We start from the raw sequence: 20544 nt of genomic DNA on the forward strand, positions 1-20544 counted from the left end.
TATAATGTTGTTTTATCAAAGTTAAACAAATATCCCTGTACCCTTATTAACATTTACACTTCGAACTTTTCTTAGAAGCGCATGCTCCTACTCTTGCAATTCATGAGCAACCAATCAGAATTAACCTCAGAAATGTGATATACCAAGCTGCTATGCACAGGAATGGTTTGGCGTATTTGATTGGACGTGCTGATTGACAGTTGCCAAACATTACAAAAGGAAAGTAGTCATGTTGACTTGTTTTTAAGAATAGTACCTGCAAAGATATTGAGATATAAACTGTATCAGGCCCCAATATTTTCTACACTACGACGGATATTCGGTTTATTGTTTCGTCTAGAAAAAGGACAGCAGTGATAGCTACACAAATTTCAACGACTGTGATATAGTTTTCTTAGATTTTACGAACAAGATAATTTTCTAAATCAGTCATGATGAGTTTAAATGATCACAAACTTTGCTGCGAAATCAACATGAAAGCTCACCTTAAACAAATATGCCTGCATGAGAGACTGTACAAGGGATATACCACCAAGTTTATGTTTTGGTTTTGGTTTTGGTTCTGTTAAAATTTCTGGACAGATTTAGCTTTATTTGCTGAGAGACTCTCTGAAAAGAACCATTTTCCTGAGGGAAGTAGCAGTTTCTGCAAAGATCAATGTCCGCAAAAATGGACAGTGAAAACTCACAGCGAAGCGGCATTCTTCATCCTGTCAAACAGGTACGGTTGTTTTTCGACTTCGAAAGAGTTTGAATCGCATATAACTGCATTTTCCGATTATTATCTTTTATATAAGAGAGAGAGAGAGAGAGAGAGAGAGAGAGAGAGAGAGTATATATTTACATTAATGTATGCCCCCCCCCCCGTAGCATGGTCATTTTGATTAGGCCATGCCCAACCCATCAGTGACAAACGGCACCTTATCAGTGGGAAAAGTGTACTAAGTATATGCCACGTAAATTTGCTAGCATCTTTACATGCATATGTATATTACATGCATATGTATATGAACTGATTAGATTTTCAGACCATTGCAATATATTTTCATTGTATAAAATACATTTCTGACAACAAACACTTTAGCACTGTTAGGCTTAGTCCGATAAATCAACCCCACAAATCTGTTTAGGCACTGATGGAAGATGCTGTTCTCAATATCACCACGGGTGAAGAAGGGCTGATTTATCGGCCTATGTTAAGCTAAAACCACTTGAGATAAGACAACTAATAGTTGGTATGATCTGGCTAGAGTATTGTGCACTGTTGTAGCAATTGTTCCACTTTTTTACAGCATTTTTTTATTTATATATTATTGGACGTTAAGCTTATTAGTAAAATTGTTATCTTTTTAGAAACTACACATTTTAGTATAAATTGTTATCTTTTTGGAGGTTTGACATTTTGTTTTTAGATTTTTTAAAATACTTTTTTGTAGGTTGCAACTTTTATCAGAATTTCAGTAAGTCTGGAAGTTATACTTTTTAGTAGAATTATTGGTTAGCTCTAACCTCATTGAAGCAGATAACATAAATTTGACGTGAATGTTTGTATGCATATATAGATGACCTAATCATATGTTAATAAATTTTCAATTTTCTTGTACATATTTAGCTAGCTACTGCAATAGAGAAGAATTATTGTGAGTCGTCGTCCGCATATATAAAGTATTTGCACACGTACAGCCTAACTGCATTTGAACCATTCTTTGTTCCTTTGTCCTAGAAAATATGTTGAAGAGGGTATATAATTAGGTGGCTATCTGTGTACATTATTTGTTCATTACTGATTGACAGCGTTTCAGCTCCGTTATTTTCCAATGCTTATACAGTGTTATACATGGATTCATGAATGGGGGGTGGGAGGGGCTTGGACACCCTCGCGTAGTCATCTTTGCTAGCCAAGGTTCCGATATGTTAACCCTATCTTCACTTTGGCGGATCGGTCAGATATTTCAGAGCTTTGTCCTAGCGACATCTATTGGATTCCACGAGTTGTCTCCCTAAGTATGTAATGCCCACTAATAGCGTGTAACAGAGGTGTCGACCGAAAAAAACAGTGGACGCAGTTTACTCCAAAAGGATACTTTGTAAGCTTACCATTAAAAGTATGACTATAGACCAGAGAGAAGTCATTACATATGTATTTGAGGGAAAGGATGTATTTGTGCAAACACATGCTAGCAGTGGACATTGCCTATTTATTAATCCATTCTAGGTGTAGATAGGCTTAACACATCGGAACCTTGGCTAGCGAAGATGTCGCGTGGGTCACTATGTCCAAAATTTTACGTTTTGATGACTGGTTAAATGTTGTAATTTAAGTTCATTTTTTAAGAACTGTTCATGTGGTGGTGATCGAATGCATCTACCACAAGAAAAGAATGTCACTGTCTCATATTTTCACATTCTACTGAAATATGTTACATTTTTGCATTAAGCTTAATGTATACATACTGTTACACATGATACAGTGGATGCTGTAGAGGGACTCGTTTTGGTAAGCAGAACATCCATCGTGACATATATTACATATTCCACAAACTTTGGTTCAGTTTCATATTACGGGCTTAGCTAATGATTTTCAGTTAGTTTTCGATTATATATACCTTTTTTCTATTTATTGTTATTTTTATTTATATATTTGTCATTTATTGATTTATTCCTATCGTGCCACCCAGGAGTAGTGTGGATACTATTTGTGAAGTCGCTCACTTTCTTTCTAACTTTATAGGGAACAAAATACAAACTCTGAAAAGAAGCTCAAACAGATTTCGCAGCAGGAAACAACAGCAGATGAACGTCGTTATCTGTAACCTTTCCTGAATAATATCTTTGAAGACCAAAATGTGTAAAAGAAAGGTTTACCACAGCGTCTACTAAGGTCTCAGTTTTAATGGTCCTTAAAGGAATAGTTTCTAGAAAAGTTGTGGAAGCACACATAATTATCAGCAAGCATTGGTTGCCTAACTTAGTCTTAGACAAAGGGCTGACACAGTCTACCACTACTCTACTAAATGTTTCATTAAACGCAGGAATAGGTGAAAGATGAGCTTTGGGTATCTTCTTATTGGATTTTCCTACTATTTGACAAGTACGACAAGATGTACAAAATTTAGAAATATCACATTTAAGTTTAGGACAATAACGATGATTGAAAATCTTGGACTAAGTCTTTTTGACTCCTAAATGACCAGACAGCGGCGTTTCCTGGGCTAGACTACGAATTCCCGGTCGATATAATTTAGGAACAACAATTTGATAGTTTACTGACCACTCAACACCAGCGGGTAGATCAAGTTGCTTTCATTTCCTCATAAGGACCCCATTTTTGAAGAAGTAACAAGTTCTTTATGTTGCATCTCTTTGACTAAAAGCCCTCTGAAATAAACATATTTCTGGATCTTCTTCATTTAAGACAGCAAGTGATTGTACTTTCTCACCCTGACCAGATTTAAGAGAATGTTTAGCCAAAGGATCAATACTTCCTGATTGATTTAAACTAGGAGCAAAAGTGACCTCATTACAAATCTGACCCCAAACGGTGTCCATTAAAGGAATAACATCCTGTTCGACAACAACCCCAAACTGTGTCCACTAAAGGAATAACATCCTGTTCGACAACAACATTCTCCATAGCTCTAGTAACAGCGCAAGCTTGATATCGAATAGTGATGTCTACTTCGATAGGATCAAGTGTTCGATCTATACTTGGTTTGTCAGTTACAAGCGTATTAACTACAACCTTATTATCAGCTTGGCCATCACCTTGTAACAATTAAACACCACTACTGGGCAAAGAGCTTTGGGCTCATTTATTAATCACCCGATCCCAAAACTAAGTCTGATGACACATTACACAGAGGAGAGGAACATTAACACAACCATAATATACTCCCTGTGTTAGAGCATTATCACTAGAAGAAAACTTCTCAGAAAAGGGCGAGGTATTTTTAATAAACTCAGAGAAGCTCCTGTATCTCTCAAAATCTTACTAGGAGTAGTCTTATCTAAATCACCAACAAGTGATACTCAACCCTTGAATGGTTCGTACATATCCGTAATAAAATCAGACGGGTAAGCTAGCTCCCAAGCAAGTATCTCTTTCATTGCACGACTGTGACCTTGACCTCTTAAAACAAGTGCATTTGCAACTACTTCGTTAGGATTATGTTGCCTGTATTCCACCCTATCACAAAGCAATCAGAAATAATGCGCCCTTTTCTCCGTACAATAAATGCACGTGGGAAGAGATAAGAATTTCTGATCCTTCCTATCAGATATTTGATTCTTCACCGTTATACCAGTTTGAGATTTGTAATATCTCTTAACAAGAACCTACTGAAAGAAAGATTTATTTACAAACGGAACCTTGTAAATAAAAAATAATCATCAGCTGTACTAGCTGCCGTCTCTAAAATTTAAATCCTTTCTCATCAAGGTGTGTTCTACTATCACTACTGATACAATTCTTGATCTTGAATTCTTGAACCTTCTTGCCTGTTTTCATCCAAACATCCATGTACAATCAAAATAATGCATTTGCTGTCACTATCATTTGCTTGTAGACCTGCTTATACTGTACGGACTTTAATTTCCTCGTTGTCAATAAATTTAACTTTTCTTTTTGCCTAACTCTATCTCTCTTTTGGGTAGGATCTACAATACAGTTATCTACTTTGGATGTCGTGGTGAAAGTGTGTTGGTTTTACTATTAATTTCCCAGGTATGAAATCAAAATGCATGAGACTACTAACATTTCAAACAACAAAATTCAAACTTCTAAACACAATCTTCTAAAATATCTAAACTTAAAATTTTGAAAATATTTAAATAAATTTCAAAACCTGAAGATATTCAAGTGGAACTCAAATTTTGATACGTGCTTCCATTAATCCTGTTTTGTATAGAGACTTAAATAACAAGACAAGGTAAAAAAAAACAAAAAAAAAAAACAAACAACAACAAACAAACATTCAGTTTTCTAAACTATAGATTTATTCCTTAAAATAGAGAATACAAACAAAGTTAAAGAATTAAAATAAGTTACAGTATACGAATTTCTAGAAAAAACCAAATTGTTCTATCGATTTCCAACAAATCCGACAACAGTATAGAAGTATTCAGAATGTTGTTACTAATGTGTTTATGTGCTGAAGCGCTTGCACAACTGAAGAATAACAGTTTTAAATCCAAAAGATTTGACCTCTAGGTAATCTTGCGAAAGCAAAATACCACTAACATTCATGAAAGTTTCACACAATCCAACATAATTCTTTCAATATTCAAGTCCTGGAATAACATCACATGATCCGATAGGTGTTGACTTTTGAAAATAAATGTTTAACACTCTGCTAGTCCAAATAACAATTGTAAATAAGTAACGTTCTCTCTCTCTCTCTCTCTCTCAAACACACACACACACACACACGCACACACAGACACACACACAGCTGGTATAACCTGTAGAATAACATTCTTGGTGCTTGTATTCATTTCTATAGTCTCAATATGTGCACCAAATCAACAATATCTATGTCACTTTGAGATTCTCGAACAATTTAATTCTTTATATTATACAATAACTTAACCGTCATGATCTGACTTTCTCATTTTATAGAGCCAATCAAAAATTAGGGCGTGCATCATACATCTATGGAACAAATGTACTGCTAGTCTAACATGATATTCTCGTGACCTCCATTCAAATTAAATGATAGGCGTAATTGACATAAATAATATTTGACTTAGCCCAGACACTCCTCCAAGAGAATGTAGGTCACATTTCCCATTTCTTCATACACTAAAGACATTCTTTTTAACTTGCTAACCACGATGTGCAATGGAACGTTTCCTGTCAGACATGCGCTTTAAGACCTGATATATTATATGATATGGTTATTATATGATATGGTAAGAATGATGATCACATCGTTTGAAAATGTCCAGGGAATCAAAGGACACAAAAACCACAGTGTAACAGCGGCAAAATCAAACAGACACTATTACATACAGCTGAAATAGGCTGTCTCGCTGACAATTCTTGAAATCACTTGTCTGTGTAAGTAGATAACAAGATAGTGGAGTTACTTTTCTAGCAGACAGGATGATACTAATAACAGCACCAATATAGTGTAACACTGTCTATTGATCTTTTTTTTTTTTTGCTGTATCATATGATATGCATAATGGCACTGTTTTCAACTGAGACAGTTTCCCACAAACACCACTTCTACTGACAACATTTATGTACATCACAGGCCTCTTTTAAATTAAATGTTAGCTGCGGCCTCAGGACGAACTTGGTAATATTATGTGATGTTAGGGCTATCATCCTATTAGTCAGAATCATGGATGTGTTTTCAGTCATATATTTGCAACCTGGATGAATGAATCTTCACTTGCAAATGTTCACTGAAGTGAATTGTCATGGAAACTTGTATACATCGCTAAATAGAAGTAAATTCTTTCAAAAAGGAATGTCGCAAATCGCGTCCTATCATTTGTTTTATAAAATAATTCATTTATAAACTGCTTGCTCTTTAAATATCAAATTATATTTCACAACAAAGCTTTTCATCCACGCATTAGATGGATAAACAAAAATGTTCAATGCTCTCAAGGTTATGATTTTGATGTGTAATTTTAGTTTTCGAGAAGTTTTATATTTTTATACACGTGGTGTGTGTGTATATTATTGTAAGCCGGTCAGTCTGCCCTTTAACAGTTTCTATTCAACACAGTAACTAAAGATTTCCGGTTTACACACATTCATCAAACTGCAATAGAGTTTCCATTAGGAAACAAAAAGCAATATTGCTTTGGGTGCCTAAAGATGAACTGTCACTGTTTTTCAACAATATAAATTTTTTTCTGTGCACTAACTTTAGATCTTCGCCACATATGTGAACCAAATTTTGCGAGTGAATGACTTACAAAGGACCCATTTAATATGAGGTGGTCAACCCTCGGTCATTGTAACCGAAGAAAGCAAAATAGTCCCAGCAGTAACTTGAAATCTGATTTAGAGACCTTTATTAAATGTTTCCCTCTGACACAACTACACATCTGATTAACTTTGGCGGGCATAAAGGTCCTATTGCAAAGTCACTGTGACTTGTTAAATATAACGGTTTCCAAGTAGCTGGCCACTTTTCCTTTATAACATAAATCAACTGGTTATGATAGTGTGTGACTCTTCCTTGTGTGAGACACTTCCCTTGACCATATGTACGTCCGTACCATTGTTAGGTTTTGCTTTGAGACACTGATTGTGTATGTGTTTTTTAAACACATTTCTATTTCGGATCAAATATGTTTACTGATATAAATAAAAAGACCAGATCATCGAGATATCTTTACCTAATGTCACAAAAATTGTTACATATCCAATGTCATTTAATCAAGTTATGACAAACAGTGACTCATCACAAGAACACATCATCTGTTTTCATCAGAAGGCCATTTTCTGTTTCGTTTTGTTTAAAAAAGGACCGCGCGATGTGGGGGAAACGCATTCCTTTTCCATTTTTTTCATCCACGCATTAGATGGATAAACAAAAATGATAGTATTATTTAGTATTGTTGATACTGCTTTTCTTTTACACGTATTTTCTCTATCAGTAGAAGCACTTGTTAAACACGGTTTACTATATACCTAGGAAAAACAATAGGCAACTCTATGATATATAGCTTGTTTCAAAGCATGGAAATGTTTTGGCTTATGCAACATTACATGAATGGACGGTTGCCAAACAGAACAAAAAAGGAAGGGTTTATCTATGTCGCTTTGTCAATATAGTAGTTATAAAAGTCTTGATATATCGTCCATATTTGGGCCAAATGTGTATTGCACCACTTCAGAGGCGCAGGCTATTCGGTTCATTGTCTAATCCAGATAGAAGATTATAAATTCAAACTGTGATCGAGTTTTAGTTAGATTCAAGGAACAATACAAATTTTAAAGTCGGTCATAATGGGTTCTAACGATTTCAAACCTTATCTCAAGATTACATGGCGGCTCACGTTGATAATATATGTCTGTATGAAACAACGTTTAATAAATTCACCATAACATTTATATGTTGGTTTTGGTTTTCTTGGTACTAGAAATTCTGGAACGATTCAGTTTTATTTTGGTGACAGATAGTTTGAAAATAATTGTTTCTGAGGAAACTAGCATTTTCTGCAAAGGTAATCTTCCTTCAACTTAAAGCACCACGACATTCTTCACCTGATCGGACAGGAAGGGTTGCTTTCTGCTTTGAAAGAGCTTGATTCAAATGTCATTTCAGTTTCCAATTATTATCTTGTACATGAGAGAGAGAGAGAGAGAAAGAGAGAGAGAGAGATTGTCTTCAGATCTTCAAATTAACATGTTTATGTCCCACTGCATGCAGCAGGAGCATTTCGATGATGTCATGTCCACCCCGGTCCATAAAAGCTCATGTGCAAGCTTGCATAATCATATTGAGACCATTACAGCCATTTTTCAATTAAACAAAGACCTTAGTGACGTTGAGAAAAAACCATTTGAGACAGACAAAAGACATTTGGATGACTCATTGTATTATAATGTAGATAACGTTATTATATTTTAAGCTGTTATAATAATTGTTCCATTTTGTACACATGTTTTAATCTTTTTGGACATACATTTTAAAATGAAAACTTTGTTATGAGGATTGGGCAAAAGCCACTTTAGGTGGATAAATGAAATTTGGTATAAATGTTTAAATTCATATGTAGACGACCGCTTTTTATTTTCATGCCATTGAAACAATATGTAAATTTTTTCAAACATTTGGCTCAACCATTGAAGTAAGAAAAAATAAGTCTCTTTAATGGAAAACTTTCCACCTTAATGAATTGTATTGTATATTGGTTACCCCCTACATGTTAGCTGTGGTTTTGCACATGTAGATGAGTACTGAAATTAGAGGAGTGGAGTGCATGCTTGTCATTTTCATCTGAAGTGACCAATCTGCGTAATACTGATACATACAATATGTTTCTAATTATGGCGGTCACTCCAAGGTTGCTCAAAACCAGTGACTTTCACCCAGTAAAATCTGGCTTCTAGGGTTAAACAATGATATTATATAATAATAATAATAATAATAATACATTTATACTTTTGATCCATTCATTATAATACCTATACTTTAGCATCGTAGAAAGACTGTTTTTATTTGTTATGTATGTATGTGTGTGTGTGTGTGTGTATGTATGTATGTATGTATGTATGTATGTAGTTTAGTAGATCTTATGCACAATACTGGCTTTATAATACCTATTAAAGGTCAAGTTCTACAATTATATAATAACAATTAAAACCAACTTTAGTTCGAAACGCTGGCAATGTTCCATTGTGAAGATAAATTAAGTCTGAAATTATCTTCTGGGTGTTAATAATGTTTACACGAGCCTAATATATTCATCATACTGGCGAGTTATGCGATCTATTATGCCATTCTTGTTTCATGTCTTGTACTTGGAGTTTTGCGATCTATTATGCCATTTTTGTTTCATGTCTTGTACTCGGAGTTATGCGATTTATTATGCCATTCTTGTTTCATGTCTTGTACTTAGAGTTATGCGATCTATTATGCCATTCTTGTTTCATGTCTTGTACTGGAGTTATACGATCTATTATGCCATTATCCTTGTTTCGTGTCTTTTACTTAGAGTTATGCGATCTATTATGACATTCTTGTTTCCTGTCTTGTACTGGAGTTATGCGATCTATTATGCCATTCTTGTTTCATGTCTTTTACTTAGAGTTATGCGATATATTATGCCATTCTTGTTTCAGGTCTTTTACTTCGAGTTATGCGATCTATTATGCCATTCTTGTTTCATGTCTTTTACTTAGAGTTATGCGATCTATTATGACATTCTTGTTTCATGTCTTGTACTGGAGTTATGCGATCTATTGTGCCATTCTTGTTTCGTGTCTTTTACTTAGAGTTAAGCGATCTATTATGACATTCTTGTTTCATGTCTTGCACTGGAGTTATGCGATCTATTATGACATTCTTGTTTCATGTCTTTTACTTAGAGTTATGCGATCTATTATGACATTCTTGTTTCATGACTTGTACTCGGAGTTATGCGATCTATTATGCCATTCTTGTTTCATGTCTTGTACTTGGAGTTATGCGATCTATTATGACATTCTTGTTTCATGACTTGTACTTGGAGTTATGCGATCTATTATGACATTCTTGTTTCTTGTCTTGTACTTGGAGTTTAGTCAGTATTGGTGTATAGATGTTATGTTTTTATTGGACACTCATGAATTGGTGAGAGGGAAAAAGAGAAATTTGCTTCAGAACCACGAATTTGCAAAAGCTGCTTAATGAAGGTTTTCTCCAAAATTTATTTCCTCAACATGTTCTCCAAAATTATTTCCTTAAGATGTTTTTCATAGTTGTTTCTTCAAGATGTTTTTTTTTTGTTAATACGCGAAATGTTACTTAATATTTAGATTGATCGACCTTGCGACACCAAGTACCATGAATAGATGAATGAGGAACAAGATATGTTCCATCAATGCTTATCGAACTGCATTATGGGAATGACAGTTCACTGAAATGATACTGTAACTCGGAAATTTGTAGTTACGTTCATTTGTACAGTAAAACGTAGAATCATTAAGCAGGGTATGAATACACTTCGTTCCTTATAAAGTTGTGTCAGTTTAGATTAAATACATTCAAATACACCAAGATTACCTGATTATTTTCAACACTAGCATGGGAAACGCATATATAAATGATGCATCGGTTCTGTTACATTTGAATCAAATAACTGGATTTTACTTTAAAAGTAAGGCGATCTTTCGAGAACCGGCCGAAATCACATCTGTTCTAGAGTGACAGTTGATTACGCACTAACGTAGATCACGCTGCTGTTAACAGATGACTGGGCGTTGGTAAAACTGTCGGTCACCGAGATATAAAATATACACACACCATATGATGTAAAAAGTTGCTAATTGATTTACCGTCTACCCGGTGCTTATGCATACCTTTTAACAGTATGAAAATAACCTGCTTATGAAAATTGTTACGGTCAAAATACAAATCTACCCATATCTGAAAGACAGTACCATTGTGGTATATACATGTATAAATTCTGCCAGCTATCTTGGCGAGGGTACTAGTAACATGAGACCGCCTGTCTTATACCCGTTTCATTGCTTTAGAGAGTTTTTGTAAATGCTGATATTTTACCTATCACCTCCCCCAAAATCATTACACAAAACAAATTTAAGGTTTATGTTCCAATCTTGATAATTATACTTTCTAATTTGCGCACATAACTTAAAATGAGCGCTGCAGAAACTTTATATTGTATTCAAGAGTACCTAGAATACAGTATTTTAAAAGGAAATAAATATAGGCAAACATGTTTAGGCAACTACTAATAAGAACATACAGGTACATATATTTAGTTTTTTTTATTTATGAATTGACATCCATAGCAAGCAGGTATAAAATATATCCCTTACTAAAAAAAATGCATAGAATGTTTTTTAAATTTAATTAACTGGAGAAAAAGATTATCATTACACGATCTTCAATACAATATATCCTGGTCTCGATGGCAGACAGGTGAGAAATATAGTTTTGATATCTTCTCCAAAACTATCTAACTTCATGTTTAGCAATTATTCCAGGAAATGTTCCACGTGACTTGTAGTCAGTGTTCCCTGTGACTTGTTTTATTCAGTGTTCCACGCGACATGTTCTAGTCCATGCTGTTTCTTATAGCTATTATATTTGACTTTGAGTTAAATGCAAACCTAGTGAGCTATCTCTGGCCCACTTGGGCCTCTTATTTCCCTTAATATCACTTATACACTTAACTTCATTTTGGGGAAACCAGGCAACTCTTGAATAATGACCATTATTTTTAAAAAAAATGCATCTTTTCAGAATATTTCCTTTTAATGCTACCGTGTCAATAAGCAGGAAGTATAGTGGATTCAGCTCATCTGTGAGTCAATCTGTCTCTGTTGTAGCTATTATACTACTTCACTTACATACACCAAATTTGCACTTTTAGGATGAGCACGTGTTGTGCACTAAAACTGGATCACTGAGATCTTCATTCGAGGATTTATTGCAAGAATGGAGTCTAACTGTGCCTTGGTTCTTGTTTCACTTATTCCACTACCTTTTTCCCATAGCCACCAAACGCCCACTAAAGGCGCATCTTACGATGGATGTATGTTGTTTGCTATAGCGATATTGATGTGACCTGATTTCCAGGATATATTAAGATTGCTTACAAATTGTGCACGTCCTTCCTTTCTAGGCTGTAATGCCTGTATATAAAAATATATGAACATAAACCTTGCACCGTGTAGATATAGGGATGAACATAAGTTACACACAACATTGGTTCAATGTATCTTAAATTTCAGACTTAAAAAAAACAATTGCTTACAAGTTGTGTTGATAATATAATGCTAACACGTAACCTATGGTAACCCACTTCTACTGAGAGTGTAAGCTGGGATGCGGCAGGTTCGAAACTGGTTCACTATAATATACTTTTCGGGATTTGTTTCAAAATTGCAATAAAAATTTTGATCATCCTTCCTCTCAAAGCTACATTTTTAGCACAGCATCTTTTTAAATGAAATGTTTTCTTTTCACGTACATTCGGATGAGATCGGTATACGACGCACACCAACAGTGGGTCACTATGACCTTTATTAAGTAGAACCAAGTAGTGACAATTATTTCTTGTTTCAAATTCCAATACCTCTTCATCTATTTCTATAAAAATTACACTAATAGTGTATCTTTAAATTAAATCATTCATGCATTTCCAGGATTCTGAACAATGCTTAAAGATTGTGTCTGTGCTCAAATTATAACACTTTTATAGCACATACACTAAAAATACATATTAGAATGCAATACTGTGTCATTTTGACCTCAGTACCATGATGTTGAACACTACATGAAAATAGTGTCTGTGTTCAAATTATAACACCTTTTAACATATTACCAACAAATGTGCATGTCAGTTGCACGTGGACAATCAATTATGCCACACACGAGGACTGGGTCGTTGTAATTTAAATCTGTATGTTGGTTACTATCAAATATATTGTCTGGTAACACTGAAGTCGAGCTTTTCTTGTGAATTTCTGCTCACTAAAATTTCTTGTTCATGTAAAACGCATTGATGGGCAAGCGTGGCAGTAGTCCGATAAATCAACCACACAAATCTGTGTTGATACTGATGGACGGAAATCAGTATCATCACGGGTGGAGGGCTGATTTATCGGCCTAGCGTGGCAGGTGCAGTTTCATCAAATTCAAATCGTAAAAGTTATTTTTAAAAAAAACAAAAACCGAACAACATAACTAACATGCACAACTAATGAATCTAAGCGTTCGTGAGTATCAATTATTCCCTTTAGATTTCACAATGAATGAGTCAGAACTGTCCATAGTCCTTTGTTGACACGATTCCGTTCAGATTTCACAACTAATGAGTCTAAACCGTCTATGGACCTTAACTAACACGATTGTCTTCAGCCGTTGAATGTATTTAGTATTTTGATTTTAGAGATGAAGACGGATAGTCACCTACACACCACCCCGACCCACCCAAAACAACAAAACTATTGTCCGAATGAGATTGTAATTCATGGCTTGATTGCATCGGAGAGAGAGAGAGAGAGAGAGAGAGAACTTGATTAATAATAGTAAACACATTACTATGCATTAAAAATGTTTCATGCGTTTTAAGTTGAGATTGAGAGCAGTCAAATGTAAGCTAGCATATACGTAATTTTTAGTATATATTTCAGTAATGTTTTGTAATTCTCTTTGCTATTATCAGTACTGACCACAACTGTACTTTCTATTTGGAAAGTTTAATAGCCATCGGGTTACATGTATGCCTGTAATATGAATGACAGCTAAAGGACCGGTTGACTGGAAGATGACCATTATATCATTCCCCCCCCCCCCTTACCTGGTCTCGTGATGTTTGCTGCGTTCATTGTACACAATGCCAAATGTATACGAATAATATAACGCTGGTTGCATTTTGATTAATCCTCATGCAACAAGTTAATTACAATGCGTACGTGTGTTTGTGTGTGTCTGTGTGTGTGATTTAGATTTTGAACGTAGCTTTAACAATTTTTCAGTCATGTCGCTACGTTGTCTGCAGTGTGACAGTTTATAGTGATGTCTAGCACTGGGACATCATGATGCAGACATGTAGTATGATGTCCCACCCAGTCACATTATCCTGACAGCAGGCCGACCAGTCCTAAAATTAACCACTTAATAAGCTGAGTGCCTTTCGAGGCAGCTGTTTGTACCATTTTTACAATGCGAAAGCTCAATTCTATCCCAATGCCACAATCTATTTGCGCTTCATATACAATATAAAATTGCCTCTTTTAGCTCTTACAAATACATTTTCCGTAAAACAGTTTACTCCAGAACATTGCGATGACAGTTGTGTAAGTTAATAATATATAACTTTAGCCTTATTACGTACTATGCTTGATATTTGACTGTATCACACTCACCCACCCACCCACCAGTAAGTTGTTGTTGTTGTTGTTGTTGTAGGGTTTAACGCCATTTTTCAGCACACGATAGGCTATACATGGCGGCCAGTATTAATGGTGGAGGAAGAACCCAGGAAAACCCCGGAAAGAACCACCGACCCACGAGAAGCTACTGGCGAGCTTTCTCACATGTCCACATTAGCCAAATCCGAGACTCGAACCAACGCAGACAGAGGTGAGATGGCAGTGATCCGTAACGAAGAGCGCTTTAGACCACTCGGCCACTCGGCCCCCCCCCCCCAAGTAAGACCAATTCGTATTCCTAATAGCCCTTAAAAAGTTTATATATTAGTAATTACCCTAATATAATCGTACACTCGTACGCAGTGAGAATGAATTGTAATCGCATACTGCCGTACTGGTCACGTGACCTATATGCCTGGTGAAAAGACCAAAAATTGTAATCATTACTACGTTTCATGTGTCGGCTTGAAAATGAGTTGTTGTGGGGTTTAACGCCATTTTCAGCAAACGATAGGCTATGCCTGGCGGCCAGTATTAATGGTGGAGGAAGAACCCGGGAAAACCGCGGGAACCGACCCACGAGAAGCTACCGGCAAGCTTTCTCACATACCCACATTGAAAATGAGTAAAAACTTGGTCCCCTTTTGCAGATGGTAGAATGATCCACATAACCTTCGACCTCTCCACACAGGTAACTGGAAATAATGTAAATAAAGATTTCTGACGACTTGATTTTGGAATGCAAACAGGTAGATCGTGTGCCTTCAATTGCTATAATTAAGCAGTTGCCTTTACAACGTCATGCAGTTTATTAGCAAGCCATGGATTGTGTCATTTACCGTCATCGACTTGGGCAAAGTATTTTACTCCAGGACACACGGTACTAATGGTATAGGAAAATGGGAACCAGCCTGGAAATGGGTGAACATAAAATAGAGTATATATGGGTTTAGCTAACCAGTATTGGTTAATAATGTAAGTTATGTGTCAGGAAAAAGAATCTTATGAGAGCTTATCCTAACTGTAAATAAAACAAAATAGAGACATTGTTTTATTCATGGAATTTCAGTCCTTTAACAGTCTTGAGTTTGGAACACTCATTACTAAAATTAGCACCAGACTCTTTGGTGTGGAATTAAAAGCACATGTTTTAAACATATGCAGGTCCAGAAAATGCCGCGGCTCATATCCTTTCCTCCACACAGAAGCTGACATCCAGGTTTCATCTATACTGATAAATATAGGTTTGATAATGAGCACTCAAAAATTTTAAGTTATTGAATTTTTAATATCATGGTGTTTGTATAGGTTTACTATGGGAACTAAATTAGTACCGTGAGTCATCCAATGGTTTTGACCCTAAATAACCTATTTATGTTGCTATACCGTAAAACACCAAACCAAACCAATGTCCACACACAACTGCAGATAAAAACAGGGCCGTTGCGGTCAGAGGTCAACTATCAAACGATCCTCACATTCTCATTTGCAGTATCTGGAATGAGGTCAAAGGTCAGGGTTATCGTGACTGAAAAAACTAAAATGCTTTCCGCACCTTAACATAAACTCTGTACCACAAATAGTCCTATGTATCAAACATTTTGGATAACTTCTTCTTGCAATGCGGAAGAGGTCTATCCATTTTGGGTTAGAAGATCAAAATTTAAGTCACTGAAATAAAACAAAATTTGTATCTGCACAAATAACTTTAATTTTACAGTTTAGACATGGATTGAACTCTGGATGAATTACACTTGAAGTGAAGATGAGGGCGAGTCAAAAGGTAAAAGGTCTAGGTGGCTGGCTAAAATGAAACTTTTCTTCACACAATAACTTCAGTTCTCGATCATGTATATTCACAAAGTTACTTAATAGCATACACTTAGGATGAGAAAGAAACTTATTGAAAATTGAAATTGGAGTCAACGGTCAAGGTCATGCGACTGAAAGAAGAAATTATTTTGCACAATGCCTTCAGTTCAACACCACGTGACATCAAAATTTGTAGAGGGTTTGCGCTAAAGAAAAGAAAGAGACCTACTGATTATGGGGTCTAGATGCCAGAAGATAATGGTTTTATTCTTGAGCAAGTCCCGTGATCAAACTATGTAGATGGATTGCACTTCGAGTAACTAAGAAACCTGTATATATGGGGCTCTAAAAGGTGAAAGCGGTGATAAACGAAGTAGTATAGTTAAAGACTTCAAGCTTTGACCAATGGTCAGGGTCATTAAAGTCCGTTTTTCAGCAATATACAGAGTAAAGCATTTGTTGGAATCAGTGGTGTAGCCTTAAATAAAGAAGCGAGAGAACACAATAAAGAAGAGAAGGAACGCATGCTACTCAGATACGGAGGGTGGAGGGGGGACAAGGGCGAGCACAAAAAGTAAGAAACTCCGTTCTCAAAGCACTGCACCCTTGGTTGGATGCTTAATTTCGGAACACTCCAGCAATACAAATGCTCGCAATGTCTACGTGAACGTATTGCTACGACATATGTTATTAAATATCTTGTCACTCATACAACTGACTAAATATCTTAATTACATGACAAGTTTCATAGGTTAAGGGCAAGGCAGAATTACACACATTGTTTATAGGTATAATAACAATAGCGCGAATAACCAATGTTTAACGCAATTATTATATAAGGACACGCTAAGGATATTTATAATCGTTCACATGGCGTGCAAAATTGTAAGGTTGTTTCATGTCCCCGCCGATATATGGAAGAGGTATATCGTGTTAACCATGTCCGTCTGTCCCGTCACAATGTCCCACTCATTTCTGTCCCGTCTCCCGTAGTGAATTTCATTTCCATATAATAACTTTAAAAGGACTCCATGGATTGAAACCAAGTTTGCTATGGTGTTTAACATAAACAAGACCTAGGTCAAGTTTAACACATACCATATCACAAAAGATTTCAACGGTGTTCGGGCTTCTTTTAGGCTCGAAACTTTTTCCATTATTTGAATTGTAATTTTGTTTCTGCTGAATAACTCTTGAAGTGCAACATAGATTCAAGCCTGATTTTGTGTGAGGGTTTGCATTAGGAAGATCTAGGTAAAGTTTAAGCATACAATTTTCCAACCAATTTAATGGCGTTATTGCCTATGTTTGCCATAGAACTTTGCCCTTCACTGGCATCAAAAATTGGGTTTGCTCAGTTCACGGACTTGGTGCACTGAAACCAAATTTACATTAATGATAGAACAGACCGCAAACTTAACTGGTTTTTATTTGGTGATACATTTTAAATAAAGACATTGAAACAGACTGAACATAAAGACATTCGCTGGCTACTCAAGTATATACGTTGAAATATTATTTTTATTTCTTCAACCATTATGGAAAATGCTCATGTAATTATGGTACTCGCAGTCGGTTCTGATGTTCTCCCTGTAACGTCACGAGTTTAAATGATATTCCTTTCTGGCAGTACAAATACATGTTCATTTGACGAAGTCACAATAGTAATAAAAATACACGACGACCTGAATGATACCATGTAGCAATAAAAAAATATTTCATGCCGTTTTTTTCTTTTGGTAGGTGGATATGGGGACAACGCTTAAACGTTTGGCAGTCACAATACAGTAAAAATGCACCCTACTTCACTGAGCTGTGTTCTTAGATAGGTCTTCATCCTCTAAGAACTAACAGATCAATAATGAGCAGCGTCGACTTGCATCGTTTTAATGGCTCTACAGGGATATCGTAAAGTTGCATTTCATGACATCTAATTCTCAAACATTCGTAAAATCGCTTTGATTAAAAATGGTCTCTAAAAAAAAGACATAATTGTACACATTCATAAGTTAAATAATCGCTGTCCATTGTTGTCAGCTATTTTTTTATGTCAATTTTATTTTTGGCATTTATTTGAGAGAGAGAGAGAGAGGGAGTAGAATACATAAATGATTACTTATCATTCGCATTTGTTTCCTGGGGTGGGGGTAACCATAATTTACTAGAAGATATCTGTATTGGTTCGTCAATATGTTCAGTAACTAGAATCAAAATAAATATTTTCTTTATGATATCTATTCGCGCTTTCTCGCTTTCTCTCTGCCTCTGTCTGGCTGTCTGTCTCAATAATGTTTGTTGACGTATCTTGTGTTTTGAGGGGGAACTGATTCTATTGTAGGTTTCATAAACTAGACTTTTAACCTATTGTCTGAATTAAATACTATTAAACTAAATCTAGGTTATTACCTTCTGCGTTTTCTTCCTTATATTTTACTTCAATAATTATTTCACTATTGATTTTTCTTTCTCTCTCTTCTTTATGACGATTCTTTCATCATAATACCAACATGTTTTGGAGTAGTACATAAATTACTTTCATACTGTAGACAAAGTTCTCTCGTGTAATGAGTACTGAACTTTCCATACGTTAATCTAAAAACAAATACGAACCCACGCTGACGTACCTTTCATAGGTTTGCAACCATTTTGTTGAGAGGCATGACTGTAAACAAAGCAACATGCAATCTGTCACAGATGTTACTTCTTGATCAGTATCAGTGCCTCGTTACTCACTGTGTACTATTGTCAAAATACACACAGACAACCACACCAGAATGCTCATATTCTAAATAATAAATAATTATCTTTATATCAAAACCAGGAATGCCTAAATCTAACTCTTGTATCATCACTGCAATGAGAGAAGAAAAATGCTCATAAAATAGTATGGACTACATTTGTGGGTACTGAACCGGAAGTAACATTTGTGATCCGAATCCATTTCTATTTTACATTTTTGTGGTTTAGATTTTTTTAACGTAGTTTTTCCAATTTTTTAGTCATATCGCTACGATGTATGCAATGTGGCAGTTTAAAGTGATGTCTAGCACTGGGGCATCATGCCGCAGACATGTAGCATGATGTCCCACCCAGTCACATTATCCTGACACCTGGCCGACCAGTCCTAACACTAACCTCTTAATGCTGAGCGCCTAGCGAAGCAGCTGTTAGTACCATATTTGTAAGTCTTTGGTATGACTCGGCTGGGGTTCGAACCCACGATCTCCCGCATCCGGGGCGGACGTTCTAACCACTAGGCCACCGGAGCGGTCGTATTTTACATTTGAAAATATTATTTGAATTTTGTATATATAGTAAATTGTATCCAATACATTATGACAGTGTATGAAATACAAAAGTTGTAAACACAAAGGCCATTATGAAAATGTTTCAAAATTTAATTTTTTTAGACGTATCAAGTTACCTGAAAGCAACATGCATATTATAAAACATATTTAGAAAATAGTTGTACATTTCTGATCATATATACATAATGTTTTATTTCTGTTACGACTATGTCGACTTAAATTAAGTAACAGAAAAAGCAAAAACCGACAAGTTTTGTAAAACTTAAAAAATCATTTAAGTTATAAAATGAAAATTTATGAGGAACTTACAATATTGTTAACTAAATCCAAAACACCCCTAAAAAGTTATATCACAAGTCTAAAAGAACAGAGTGTTCGAAATTAATTCCTGGACTTAATGTGCTTATGTACCAGTAGTCTTGGTGTATCACAAAGATACTGTCCAGAACGTCTCCGAACGAATGCAGAATAGTCCCAAACTGTTTCCTTAGCCGTATGCGCGCTTTGTTATTCCAATTGCTTAAATAACTAGTTCATCTCAAACAAAATCCAAACACGTTAAATACATCTTCAGACGCTGATATTAAAATAATAATAAGAATAGTAATCTCTCTCTCTCTCTCTCTCTCTCTCTCTCTCTCTCTCTCTCTCTCTATATATATATATATATATATATATATATATCACTGTTACGGATGTACAGCCCAATATCGCTACGTGGATAAACCCTACAACTTGTCCTATGTGGCTATCGTTGCAATACTCGCCCACCTGACTTAATCGTCCAATCAGAGTTTACTCCAAACTGAATACATATTAACTATAAAAGACGCATTTAAACTAGTGAAC

At 35.5% G+C, this 20544-nt stretch overlaps 1 protein-coding gene across 2 annotated transcripts in view; it reads left to right on the plus strand.

Moving 5' to 3' along the window:
• The window catches only part of LOC149806507 (uncharacterized), a 48212-nt gene that overhangs the window by 22711 nt on the left and 4957 nt on the right, over positions 1 to 20544 (plus strand). The window contains exon 1 of one of the 2 annotated variants that reach the window (XM_089954036.1): positions 191 to 721. The exons of the other annotated variant lie outside the window; for it this stretch is intronic. Coding sequence (XP_089810162.1) covers positions 659 to 721 — 63 coding nt within the window. The 5' untranslated portion in view covers positions 191 to 658. Of the gene's footprint in view, positions 1 to 190; positions 722 to 20544 lie in introns of those variants that run through there. 2 annotated transcript variants of the gene reach the window in all.

Source organism: Sinohyriopsis cumingii, chromosome 1, assembly GCF_028554795.1.
Source record: "Sinohyriopsis cumingii isolate HCF-2022 chromosome 1, ASM2855479v2, whole genome shotgun sequence".
Classification (NCBI taxonomy): domain Eukaryota; kingdom Metazoa; phylum Mollusca; class Bivalvia; order Unionida; family Unionidae; genus Sinohyriopsis; species Sinohyriopsis cumingii.